This window comes from Zosterops lateralis (assembly GCF_965231275.1).
Source record: "Zosterops lateralis genome assembly, chromosome: 5".
NCBI lineage: Eukaryota > Metazoa > Chordata > Aves > Passeriformes > Zosteropidae > Zosterops > Zosterops lateralis.
This window is the reverse complement of record NC_139766.1, coordinates 63140644-63154800: the sequence shown is the minus strand read 5'-3', so window position 1 is coordinate 63154800 and position 14157 is coordinate 63140644. Positions and strand designations below refer to the sequence as shown.

The window sequence follows — 14157 nt, the reverse complement described above, 5'->3', positions numbered from 1 at the left end:
GTGCAGACACAGAGAATGCACCAGCAGGCTTGCACTTTTCTAGGAAGCTCACACATTTCTGTGCTGCTTTGCAAATAAAAGACAGGCACACTTACAACAGAGGATACAGCTAATGTAAAAATGTAGCTGCTGTGCAAAGGCAAAATAAAACTGTTTTTCTGGAAGATGCAACATTCCTTTTATTTTGGTGTCATTTACAAAGATAAAGCAGTTCATTGCAATTTTTGTATTTACATAAATTCAGAATTCAGCTTGAGGTCAGAAAAGCTGATTTTATTGCTGTCTTTCAAGTATACACTGCTGACTTCAACTGGCTTTGCAGTGTAACAACAGCACAACAAATTTACATTTTCTTCAAAGATCACAGTGGAAGACCCATCACTGAATTCCATGATTTGTTCACTGGGGAAAACACTTATGTGCCAAAGACAGACCTCAGCCTGCAATAATCCATTAAATAAATGAGAAAATGATTCTATAGACCAAAAGCATAAAAATAAAAAAGGACATTTTAGGTTTCATGGGAGTTACAATTCTTTATTATAAAACATTGCAAAAAAAGGTGTTGGATCATTTACTGGAACTAACATTTGCATAACTTTTTCAGTGCTTTGAATTTGTATTTGAAACATTTGAAAGACATAATAAAGGGAAAACAATATCCTTTTTTTTTTTTTTTTTTCTTTTTTTTTTTAACATGCCTGTGTGGCAAGAATGCTCTAAGTTTGACAAGGGTAGTATCATCTATATACATTTAGGAAAACATGCTTGCTGTGGGTGTACAAAAATAAAATTTATTTGTTAAATTACACATAAATATAAGGTACAAATGTATTTTTAAAATACAGATAAAGATAATCACACTTGCATTGTGTACATATGAAAATACAGTATTTTAATATTCAACATACACAGACACATTTATGATAAATGCAACTAGTTGGCAATGCCAGTTCTCCTCAGTCTATTTTTTGTTGGGTTTTTTCCTCCCCCCTTCCAGTTTTCCACAAATATGGAAAAATAGCCTTTCGAAACAATTAGTTCTGCCGGACATCCTGCAGCAGCTTGTTAATTTCTGCCACCAGCTCGCTGGCATCCATGAGTTCATGTTTACCATCGCTGAGGTGGTTGAGCACATTGTCAAAATCATCTTCCTCGTAATTCTCCGGGATCTCCTCCATGGCCGGCAGCCATTTGGACGAAGGCTGCGCGCCCGAGTGAGTCCCCAGGGCGGGCCCGTTGTTGGCAGGGTTTTGGAAATGCGTGCTGGCTGCCCAGGCTGCCACCCCCGGCGGGTAATTTACAGTCTTGGCTGGCAAATGTCCCTTCCTGCGCTCCAGCGAGTTGGAGCGATCCATCTCGCTGCACTCCGTGTAGGCGTCCAGCGAGGGAGGCAGCAGGCGCTGGAAGACGCTGCTCATTTCGGAGAGCAGGGAGGAGGTGCAGCTGTCCCCAGACTCCTCCTCGCCCTGGCAGTCCTTCCCAAAGGTTGAAAAGCTCTTCTTCTTCTCCCCGGCATCGGCTGCTTGGGCATCCTCCTCAAGGCCCTGATGGTGCTGCTGCTGCTGCTGCAGGTGCTGCTGGGGTGCCTGAAATTCCTCCCCAGGGATGAACATGTTGCTCCTGTAGTCAGAGGAGGGAGAGGGCAGCGGGGGCATCCAGCACTGGTCAGAGTGACCCAGGACCCTGCACTCCTCCGTGCACAGGCGCATGGCTGCAAGAGAGGAGACACCAAGAGAGTGAGCACTGTCCCCTCCTGCTGCACAGTGCACCTGCTCTCACAGGGATTCCTGCCATCAGGACTGAACTTCCCCAGAGGTGTCCAAATCTGGTGTTGGGTTTCACCTTCTGTGTGCAGGAAGGTGGCAAAAACAAATGGTCTGATGCCTCCATGGCCAACGACAAAAACAACCAATGCAGTTCATGTAAGACAGTAATGCAATCCCTCAACTAAGGCTGAAGATAAACATGTGAACTCCAGGTGGAAAAACAAGCACTTGTGGCTTGAAGCCACAAAAGCCCTTTGTACAGTTCTAGCTCATTAAAAAATATAAAACAAAAGGAAGAAATTTCTACCTTCAAGTGCTCACTTGAGTTTTAGAGAAGTCTTCCACATGCAACTAGTGAGGGATATCAGAGCAATCAAGTGGGAATAAATGGACAGAGGAAATAAAGAGCAAAGAATAATAACATGCAAAGGTATCTCCTTTTCCATTAAACAACTCCTTTGTTCTGACAAGGCGATCCACTGACATATTACCTTTTTTAACTAAATCAGTTAAATTTTAATCCACTATCAGAATACCTAGGGCCTAATTCCCAGCCTGTGTGACTCTGGTGTTTATACTGGATTTATACTCTCAGGTGCACTCGCAGCTCTGTAGCTCAGGTTACTGCCTTGTGCTGGCTCAGGCCTTGGCATAAGGAGGGCTCCAACCCACTGGATGGGAATCCAGGTCAGTCATGAGAGCTGAAGAGCAGGAGACAACAGAGCTGCTCTCTCAGCTTCTTGGTTTCTTGATGTCTCAGGTAGAAGCAACAAGATGGGGCAAATGACTGCAACCCTGAGTGCTACACTGGTCCAAACCAGCTCATGAAGGGCACGGCAAGAGTCCTTTGCAAACATTCCAAGAGGTCTGGGAATGGCTCCTGGAAGCAGAGACAGGAAAAGCCCAATCTGACAGACCTGCAGAGAGGGATGTGCCAGGAAAGACACTAAATTTTCCACTCCAAAGGGAACTGATCATAGGACACAAAGCCTTGCTTCAGGCTAGATGTGTGCCTGCCAGATATGCTGCAGAAGATCTGGGTGCTGCTGGGACTCTAATGGGTTTGGGGTCACCAACTTCATAAGACAGCTTTCAGAAATGACAAACTCTTTGCATTATTCTATTTTGACCATAAGAAACTCAATCACTTAATGGTTAGATTACTCCACACAGAATAGAGTTTCTTGCTCTTTCTCAGTATATACTGACTGCATAAAGAAATGTTTGCAGTCATGCCCTGGAAGTTTTCCTTGCTCCCTCAACACATTTCCCATCTGGCTGTGGATCCATTCCGTTTATCAAAAAATAATTTTGTAGTGGTGTAAGCAGAACTGAACACAGTATTTCAGTTAAGGATGTACTAGTGATTTATAAAGTCCTACTCTCATACTGTCAGCACTATTTTTTTTTGCACTTTATACAGCCTATCATATTGTTTGCTTTCCTAATGGCCTTTCCATTCCTATGAGTATAAACTTTCTCCATGTCATGCATGCAATGGTATGAATTTCTTCAAGATTACAAGCTCAGACTGCAGCCTGGATATTGCAAAATCTATTGCAAAATAATTGCTGATCCAGGAAGCTTCAAACAAGCACAGCAAACTAGAATATATCAGTGGCTGAAGTTTTGATACAAGTGACTGAAATGCCCGCAAGTGTTTGTTCCCCTGTATGGCATTTTACAGAAAATGCCCAAGAGTTAGAACTGTCAAAAGACATCTAAGTGATCCATGACCAGTTCTCAAGTCATCCCAGAAGGTGAGGATTGCACTTCTAATTAAGAAGACTCCTTTAAGACTCCTTTAAATTCATTAGATGCTTTCAGTGGTCTAGCATTTAATGAGTAATGAAGCTTGTCTTAGCCTCAGTTTTGCAGCCGTTGTTATCAGGAATGGTTTTGGTTTAAAATAATAAATTCTGATGCCTGAACATAAGATCAAAAGATAGTCTGAAGTAACTGAATGGTAGCACAATCTGTCCTTAAATCAGCAATGAATTTAAAAATGTCCAGATGCACAACAGCTTTTTTTTTTTTCTCTTTTTTCTTTTTTATCCAGAGTTTAAAGCTTGCTGGTTAAGATTTAAAAAGAAAAAGAAACAAGTCTTTCAAAAACAGTTATGGAACTTTTTGACCATGTAATTTGTGGACAGTTTTGAGGGACTGGCTCTATTCTTTTCTTGTTCCACCTTAAACAGACAAACTGAAAGGACCTTCCCATAGCATTTTTGCCTGTGTCCAGACTGACAATACAAAAACCTTTCAGAATGGAGAACAGGAAACCTTCAGGAAGTTTTCTTTTCCTGTTCACATATTGGGATTGTAGATCAATTCAGCTTTCATCTGAACAGGTTTAACAGCCTTCTCTGAAGGATTAAGGCCACATATAGCAGTAAATGGAGATCTGGGTGAGACTAAATATCAATCCTGATAGCCCAACCCAGTTCCGTCTGCACTGAGAGGAGTTTCCCTTACTTTGAATTTAATTAGCCTGGCATTTTTGGAAACCCTGTCCTTAGGCTTACTGTTTAGAGAGGGAATTGTAAGAGCTGAAAATGGGTCACGGGCATTTCAGCCAGCTAAGAGGACAACCATTCCTGTCTGCTGGCAGCCTGCAGTTGCCCACTGTAAAGGGATCACTCTTTCTTGGCAGCAGCAGGGCTGGATGCCAGTGCAAACACCATTGCACTTCAGGTTCCCCAGGTCAGCTGAGAGCTCCAGCAGATCCCTCCCTGCCCCCTTGCTAAAGCATAGGAGAGAATGAGACATGCCTCTTGCTAGCTGGCAGTGGAATAAGTAGTAGGAGTTAGGGAGAGTGAGGATAAAAATATATTAGAAGTCCAGATTTAGGTTAGTCTAAAAAACAGAGTAACTCTTCAAGACCTCTGGTTTTGAGCACATTTAAGGAGGTGGGTGAATGGTTGGGTACGTGATACAAGACCCAGATTGGAGCAAAATATCCAAAGAAAACTTTAAAGTTAAAATGTATAAGAAAACCAATTTGAACTTTTGGCGTTCTGTCTTGTCCAGCATAACAACCCTGCTTAATACATGGGGGTCACTTTAGGAAGGCCATGTGCTGCACCATCCCCCCAAAGCAAAAGGCCTCCATTTATAAAATTACTTTACTAAACTTGTTAAATTTATAAACTTGGTTCAGTGAACCCTACTGAAATTATCAGGCCCTCTGGTTATACAGGGAAAACTAAATATGATCTGAAGTAAGAACAAGATCTAGGGTACAACCAGAGGCTGTATAATTATTAAAGTAATTACAAAATTCTTCTATCTGTACTAAGCATGAATTCCCATGACCTTTTATTCAACCTTTATTTGGGCATAATTTTAAAAGCAATACTTCATACACATGAATATGTGTATGTGTGTTTATCCTACTGCCACTCACTCTTTTCTAATTTTTCTTTCTTTTCTGCCCTGTGCCCCTGATTTGTACCTCTTAAACTCCTGCTGCCAGAAATTAGGGTTGGAAGATTTAAAATCTGGGAAATATTTCAAACCTTCCCTTGCTACTCATCTTTCAGTGGGAAGAACACTTTTCTTTCTTCTCCATCCATATTTCTAGTTCACTTTCACACTCAATTTCTAAATGGCAAAAGTTTGTATCATATGGATCAAATCCACTGTGGAAAACCTATCTCCAAAATTATAGTTCACTGTATTTTTAACAAACCACAACTGCCTGGCTTTGCAAAAACATCCACCCAGTCATTAAAAGTCTAAAGACTTGGAGCAGATCATACTTTTAGGAGGAATCTGGAGCCAGCTCATGATGTGAGTAACAGAAAAAGTAGGCACTGCTCTGGGTAGATTTGCAGTTGTAGCTGAGGTTTCATTTTAGTGGATACATCAAGGCTTCAACTTAGTATCATGAAGCAAAGCTAAAAAGGAAGGACTTGAAAGCTAAAGAATTTTTGCTTTCTCAGTAGTAGTATTATCAAAGTGACAGCCAGGCAGAACTGTAAATAAACTGCTCAGCTTCCATTGTGCTCTTACCTGCAGGAATTCTCCCATCTGTAAGGAAAAGGTCACTGAATCCTTCCCCAAGAAGTCTGTCAATTGGAGACTCTCTCCCCAAATCATAATCACTGTCTCCAGCTTCACTATCACCCCGGCCACTGTCTTTCAAGCTGAATTTATCCATATCTTGCAGGGCATATCTGTAAAGAGAATTGTGGAAAATTACATTATCTCAAGTATGCTATAGTCCACTTTTTGTTTAAAAATACATGCTGTATTTTCTCGTCCATGTACATTCACGCGCAGCAGAACAAGCTGGATTCTTACCTGTAGCTTCTGGAATACTTGTTTCCTCGAAAACTTGGCCTTGGTTGATACTGGCCCTGGTGAAGCATCGAGAGAAGCTGAGAAACCTGCTAAAGAAAAGGTGAAAAGACTGATTCCTTGAAATGAAAGCTCAAGCTCCTAGCCATGAAACCACTAATTTGCTTCTCAGGTTTGTTTGTGGTTTATTTTTTTCTCCTTTAAGATTTAATTAAATCAAATTCCTGCACATATATAAGGCAGTACAATAGATTATTTGGTAGTGTCTGACACAGCAAACATCTGAAAAATGAGGAAGTTCACTGCTGTTCATTATTAGCCTCTGAATTCATAATAATTTATTCCTTAACAAGTAAAACAAGCAATTAAACAGAGATAGAGTTTTGTTTTGGTTTAATATATTACAATCAAGCCTTTACCATTCCAGGATCCTAACTCAGAACAAAACAGCCTTGCTTTACATGTAAAAGGTTACCAGGACATAGCTCTCATTTATTTAAGCCACGACCCAGCATTTGCAGTAAAAACTGAGACAGGGAGTCTCAAAGTTTGAGATATGGTGATGATATATTATTGCAGCTGTACTCGAACTGTGTCAGAGGGTTTTAGTTCTGCACTCCCATTAATAAAGATTGTTTCTGAATATAAATACTCAGGCACTCTCTCTCAGTTGGAGCTGTACGGAGGGGAGGAAGAGGGAAGGCAAGGAAGAAAGAGTGAACAGTTAACCAGTGCAAAACACTACATTCCACTCCGTTTTTTTGACCTTACAGGGAAGAACCAAAGAATAATGCTCTTAACAATAGATTTAACACTGTTCCTCAGGGTAATCTGTTGACACTGGAGTAAAACTGAAAAGCTGTGCCATCGAGGAGAAATCCATGACACATTCCCATGAGGCACAGGCCTGGCTGCCTCTTGCTCTCACAGATTGCACGCAGGCGGGCGTGCATGCTTCCAAATGTATGTCTGCATAAATGGATGTGCAAAACCATGCTCTGGACCTTACCTCGACAGCTGGTGTGGCATGGGTGAGTTCCAGGGAGAAATTTTCAGGCACGTGGTTTGAGGAGATGGTGACCAGGCTGTTCAGTGATTGGTGGCTGTGGTGGCTCTGCCTGCTGCTCATCTGGCCCCTCTCCAGGGCTGGGGACGACGACGGAGAAGCTCTGTGGTGGGATCTGATGGGCAGAGTGCCATTAACCGTGGGCACCAGCGTAATGTCCCCTTTGTGGATCTGCCTGGAGGGACGTTTGGGATGGTGCTGGTAGGTTGATTCGGCCACACGACAGTTGTAAGACCTGGTGTCCTTTTTCTCTCGGTTGCACCTCGTGGCAAAGATAACCATAATAACCAATAACACGGCGCATATCGATCCTAAGGATATAATTGTTATCATGGAGATGTCCAGGGAGGGTTGGCTTACCAAAGTTGCCTCGGTGCTTGAAAATGAATAAACATGCTCCAAAATGGTGCATCTTAGAAGTGCTTTAGTACTAAGCTGAGGGCTGCCTTTATCCTGGACTATCACCAAAAACTCCCATTGTTTTGCTGGAACTGATTCAACACTCACATTGATAGAGATGTCACAAGTCTGGGGATCCATCACAAAGATGCTGTTTTCCTTGTCAGCTGCTATGGAGCAGCTGAGTTCAGAGTTCATACCAGAGTCTCTGTCTGTAGCCCTTATCCTGGTGACAAGAAAGCCAGTCTCAGCATCTTTAGGGATGGAGATTTCTGCCGTGCTGTTGCGCAGCGCTGGCCCCACGATGACGGGAGCGTTGTCATTTTCATCAATGATGGTGAGTACGACTGTGGTGTTGCTAGTGAGCTGCTGGCTCCCTCCATCCCTAGCTTGGACCACGAAGACAATTTGATTTACTTCTTCATGGTCAAAGGTTCTCAGGGCATAGATGGCCCCATTGGAGGGATCGATGGTTACATAGGTGGTTATAGAACTTCCCAAAACAGAGTTCTCCAAAATGGTGTATGTCACCTGCCCGTTGTCGCCCAGATCTGGGTCTGTGGCTGTGACTGATGTGATATATGCTCCAGGAGAGTTATTTTCCAAGATAACAACTTCATATCTGTTTGTCTGGAAGCGGGGTGGGTTGTCATTTTCATCACTGATTTGGACAGTAAAGTGTTTCACTGTGGAGAGACTTGGCGTTCCCTTGTCCTCTGCTATTACAGTCAAGATGTATTCAGACCTCTTTTCCCTATCTAGAGTGGCATTAGTCAAGATTAAATAGTTATTTTCATAAGTCTTTTGAAGTTTAAAGTGGCCATGCCCATGGAGCTTACAAACGATCTCTCCATTCACACCAGAGTCCTTATCCTGCACTCTGACCAGGGCAACAAAGGTGTCCAGGGGTGACCCCTCAGAAATGTAAGCTACCTCTTCTCTCTCTGGGGACATCAGATTTAGGTTGATTTCTGGCTTGTTGTCATTCACATCCACAACTTTAATTATAATTTTGCAGTGAGCTGGAATAGAATTTGGCCCCATATCCTGAGCCTGGGCGTCAATTTCATAGGATTTGGTTACTTCATAGTCCACTTGCTTCAGCAGGGTCAGGTGACCTTTTTCTGGGTCTATCCTAAAAGTTTCCATGATCTTGGCAGACACATGAGTGCTAAAGGAGTACACGACCTTCCCATTGGCGCCCTCATCTGGATCGGTAGCATTGAGGTCTATGAGCAAAGTCCCAATAGGAGAGTTTTCCAAGAGCTGAATAATATACGACTGCTGCTCAAACACGGGGCTGTTGTCATTGGAATCAGAAATGCTGATTTTCAGGAGGGATGACCCAGTTCTCTGAGGCACCCCTTTGTCAGAGGCGGTGAGCTGGAGTTCGTAACTGGACTTCAACTCACGATCCAGCTCTCTGACCACAACCAGCTCTGCATACTTAGCGCCATCAGTCCTGGTTCTCACATCAATGCTAAAAAAATCGTTTGCAGAAAGGGAGTAAGTGTGAAGAGAGTTGTCCCCCACATCTGGATCAAAAGCACTGTCCAAAGGGATCCGAGTTCCTACAGCTGCACTCTCTGATATCTCAATAGGGATTAGAGCTCGGGAAAACTGCGGAGAGTTGTCATTAATATCCAGCACTTCAACTTCAACATGGAAAAGCTGCAGATGTTCAGTGGGCAGAGTGATCACATCAAACTCTATGGAGCAGTTTAAGTTTTTCTGGCACAGTTGTTCCCGATCAATTTTAGCTCCTATGCTGATTTCTCCATTATCCTCACGGACTACGAGCAAGGGAGAGTTTCCCCTCTGCATGGCTCGAAACCGAACTGAGGAAGGGTTAGGCATTTTCAACAAAACATCAGCAACATCCTCCGATAGTCTGGCAATTACTGATCCAACCCTCTGCTCCTCGTAAATCCTGTATTTCAAATTCCTGCCCAGCACAGCATCATTGCAAGATATTATGATCAGTGCAAAAACGAGCAAAAAGTGCATTTTACCGCCGATTCGATACATTTGTAAGTTTTTTTGCAATTAATTTCTCCCAATAAGTTAAAAAGCAATTATTTTGCCTTCCTCCGGTACCTTAAATCCAAAGCACATCTGGTCCTTCTTCCCAGCTTGAAAACGCCTTTCTCTAACCAGCCAAGTATCAATTACTTACAGTTCAGAAAACTTTCTGCTTCTTCTTTTTTTTTAATATATACACACCGTGCCGGGACATCCAGGTACAATCCGTAAGCAATCCACTCTTTCTCATTGGCCTCGGCGCTCCTCTGCCGGGCTGTGCCGCCCCGGGGCAGCGCGCTCCTCTCCCGCCCTCAGCATCCAGGGATGGAGCCGTCCTCCCGCTCCTTCTCCGCGCCCGCCGCCCGACTGAACGCCCTCCCTCGCCGCCTCCAGCCTAAAATCCTCCGCAACTTCACTCCCAAGTGCTCAGACAAAGCTTTTGCCCGGCCTGTGCCGAGCCCGGTGCAGCCAATCAGCCGGGGAGGAGAGAGGGAAAGGAGGGAGGGAGGGGAGGGGAGGGCAGGGGGCCCGGGGAGCGCTGGCGGCTCTGGGCCAGCCCCCGCCGAGAATGGGGGCTGGGGGCTGGGGGGTGCAAATGACTAATGGGCAACTTTAAATCAACGTCTCTCCTCCCCACCCCCCGAATTTTCGTGGCAGTTTCAAGCGGGGTTTGGTGATTTTAATTCCTCCCCCTTCCTGCCACGAGAAATGCGACTGAGCGCCTTTATTTACATACTTTTGGGTTATACCCCTTGTTTAACTGGCTGGGAGCTTTTAAGTGGGTTTGCTTAGTAAAAGGGCCGGGGGTGACGTCTCGCTGTCCGTGCCGCCAGAGCGTCTTCTTGCTGCCCGTTTCCCTACGACCTGCGTGTTCCCGGTGTGTGTGCTCCTGCCCGGAGCCCTGCGAGAGCTCCTCCGCTCCACCAGACCTGCCCTCTTTCTTCCCAAGTCAGGAACATTTTGCGTTCTCCCGTCCTTCCCCGGCTGCCTCTCGCAGCATCTCTGCTCTCAGCGCGGCTGCCTCTGCCCGAGCTCCGTCCCTCTGTGTGCTCGTGTACGCGATTGTCTCTGAGCTTTTTTATTTGCTGCTCCAGTGCTACTTCAGATGATCTTTTTCATCCTATTTGAAATAGCACTTCATGCTCCACCGTGACAGTCTGTGCTAAGCACACCTTCTACATGCCAAGTATTTTAAAGGAAAAGAAGCCACAAGAGAGATTGTTTAGAAAATGACAAAATTCTTCCCCTCTCTGATGTTGCAGGAAACTATTTAAACTCCCACACATTTGCACACAAAAATATAATCTTGTGTCTGAGTCGAGCATGTGTTTTGTGCACACCAGAAATGTTACAGATCCACGTGTGAGCTTCAGGCTGCATTCAGGACATGGAAGCTGCTGCATGCTTCTCATTTTAAATGTATCTATTTATGTGACTTCTACTTCCTTTTTACACATGCTTTTATAATTTTATCCACGGGCTTGCTGTGTTTCTCTTTGTTTTTCTGCTAACTTTGTCCATTTGTTTATTAGCAGTGCCCATAAGGATAGCATCACTCTTTTATTGCTCTTCTCCCTCTCTTATGTTCCTCCCCACGGCATATCCAAAAATGTAAAGAGTAAATCTCTTATTTGCCCAATTTACTTACTCTCAGCAGAGCTCAGCCAAAGTCACTAAGAAGGTTTTTGCTGAAAAAGAAAGCAGAGGAGGCTCAGTGTGAACTCTCCTTCTTTTTAAGCATTCAAAAGCATTTTATAAGCCATTGTCTCTTTTTTTTTCTTCCACAAACTAGCACCGTGTGGCAAATTGTGCAGAATAGAAATGCCCATAATGAATGTATTTAGTACTGGGTCACGCTGATGAACATTCTGCCCCCATGAATAATACTGTTTTACAAGTTTGCAGCCCTTTCAAATTGCTGATCCCCAAACCCTATAGGCAAACTAGAAAAGCTAACACAAGCAACTGGGACTTTAGAAACCCATAGCCATCTGGCCTAAATCTCTAACAATCCAACCCAATAATTATATCAATTCAGGCTTTAGTGGACCCCTTTGCAAACACCAAAAGAGCAAAGAAAGGAATTAGTGACCATTCTAAGTTCTGGTGGAGAGAATTCAAAGATAGTATAATTCCATTAGTTCATGGACAGCTTTTTTTGCAGCTCTGATAAATCTTCCTAAAACATTTTTCCAAAGTACCAGTGTAAACTCTTTTCTGACGATAATTGGGGAAAGAGGTTCAATTAAATGCTGTTCTTAGTGTCAATAAAAAGTATTTTGTTGATAAAAGAAGTCACCATCCCTTTACATGATGAGTACAGGAGATGAATAATTCATAGTAAAAATAATTCCACTGCTTTAAAACTATTATGTATACTTTTAAGTGATTACATGTTCTTCCAAGGAGCTGTTTAGTAGACTTAGATATGCAGAACTTGCTTTATGCAATTTTTATCACTTTCCAAGTAGCAATTCCACTCTGTCACATTGGTCTTTCTCAGAGACACACTCTGTATAATAATAGAGAGCAGAATACCTACCAATAGGAATTACTGCACCTCTTTTCTTTTTTTCCCTTTTTCAATTTATTTTACAACTTTATTAGTCATATTACATGCCATATTATCACTTAAGTCCACCCTGTCTTGCAACTGACCTTTTGCACTTATAATGATGATAAAATGTCATTGGCACAATAGTCCTTAACCTGAATTCTGTACTAAAGTAAGGAAAAAAGCCTCAATTTCCTTTTTTTTATATATTTTTTCATTTGATAAGCTGCAAGTGAGAAGGAGGATAATCTTCAGTTTGTTTGCTTAGGTGGAGCAATATTTAAGCATGTAGCATTTCTAGAAATGATGCTTCTCTAAGATGCTTAGGAGCAATCACAGCACTCCGAAGGTTGGTACCTCCAACATCCCGTGAAAAAGTTTTGTCTGAAAGTCTCTTAAACTCCAGTCCACCTTTGACATGACAGACTTCCCTCACAAAGAAAAGAGGGAGTCCCACGTGCAGGCAGCAGATGCTTCTTAGTGAGCGCGGTATTGTGAGCTCTTGGGCTCATGACAGGAGTGCTGCTGGCCTCCTGAGGGCTAATCTCAGTTATTCCCACCTAAAACACACCCAGTCCCCACAAGACTCTTCCCAAAAGTTGCACTCCAACTCTTCACTGATGTACCGAAGGAAAAACAAACTGACTCTAAATTGCACTTTCATTTGCCTACAGTGCTGCTTCAGAAATCACAGCTGCACAACAGATTAATTATTTTTCACTTTAGCTGAAAGGAGGTTTATTTCTGTGGACAATACACTTTAAAGTCTGTCTTGTTATTCTGAGGAGTTCTACTGAGCTCTCAAGCTTGTATTTTCTTCTAAAAGTTTATGATCTCCTAGATGCACAATATATATGCAAAAATTAGGTGAAAAAGAATTTTACTTTGAAGAACTATTTTGATAAATAGTCCCTCAATAAGGATGGGAGAGAAAAAAAAATCTTAACAATGACAGAAGCGCAGTAAAATTAGCACTGTGCCATTGGGTTCATTCCCCTCCTCAAGACACATACACAAAAATGAGGTTTTATTCACTTCTGTATGATTTATTACCTTACGTTGCATTATGTTACAAAATGTCACAAGAGCTATGCTCCACTGCACAAGACATTGCAAGATAAAATTTTATTTGACACCTGTGCAATGAATGTGAAAGACAAGTCTTCCTAAGTCAGTAGTGTATTTTAAAAGAACATTTTAGTCACAATGAATGACAAAACCGAGGAGCTTCATCTCTCCCTCTTACTTGTCTCCCTTTGCTTCTCTCTTCCTCTCTCCCTCTCTCTTCCTCCTTTCCTCTTCTACAAGCCTGTTCCCCAAAGTAAAACTAATACTTCCATCTGCTGCAGCATGAGTCCAGACTGAGTGAGGGGCATTCTTGTAGCCAAATGTGTGTTGCCATTTTATATTCACTCTTGGTCCCAGAAAGCTGATCAAAGGTAAATATGATGCTGTTCTTTGGAGTGGGTATAAGAAAGCTGACATTTCAGTCCATTTATTATTTTTTTAATAGATAACCATATAACAGAGCTCATCACAGATTAATGTTATATTTGTTCAATCTGCTATCTCATCAGTCATGCTTATACCTGATGTTCTTCTCAGAACATCAGGGACATCAGAGGTTGACTTACTTGAAGACATATTAAAGGCAGAAAAGACCATTTGCCTGTCAAAAATACGGCCTCTGCATCACAGACTTCTTAGCTGAGACCAAATATCTCAGGCAGAGCACGTATTTTGATCTGTGGAATATTAAACAATGTCTCTCAGACATCAGTTACCTAGTTCACCACAAAAGGCAGTCAAAAATGGGGTCAGAGATTCTGGCAGAAAAATCAGAAAAGCCAAAAGTCCACGTAATGTTATCAATCCTGACCTCCACAAAGTCCATATCTTGACTATATACATGTATACCTAAGCCTTACAGTACTTCCTGCTGAAGATAATCTGTTTTAACAGTATCTGTTCTCATCAGAATACTGCCCCTACTGTGCAGTGTCTCCACGAGCTGTTTCAAAGGCCATTCTGTCACCTCAGAGACA

General features: G+C 42.7%; 1 protein-coding gene across 2 annotated transcripts; it reads right to left on the bottom strand.

Annotated features, from left to right (window-relative positions):
• Nucleotides 1-239: 239 nt before the first annotated feature.
• On the bottom strand, nucleotides 240-9960 carry PCDH18 (protocadherin 18). 2 transcript variants are annotated; one of them, XM_083862208.1, is made up of 4 exons: nucleotides 7081-9960; nucleotides 6075-6163; nucleotides 5784-5947; nucleotides 240-1714 (listed from the first exon to the last, which is right to left on the bottom strand). In XM_083862208.1, exons 1-4 carry the CDS (start codon nucleotides 9562-9564, stop codon nucleotides 1038-1040), a joined length of 3414 nt encoding a protein of 1137 aa, XP_083718334.1. In that variant the 5' UTR covers nucleotides 9565-9960; the 3' UTR covers nucleotides 240-1037. The 2 variants fall into 2 exon arrangements, with proteins under 2 accessions (XP_083718334.1, XP_083718335.1); XM_083862209.1 differs by having other exon boundaries at nucleotides 6075-6160.
• Nucleotides 9961-14157: the final 4197 nt, after the last annotated feature.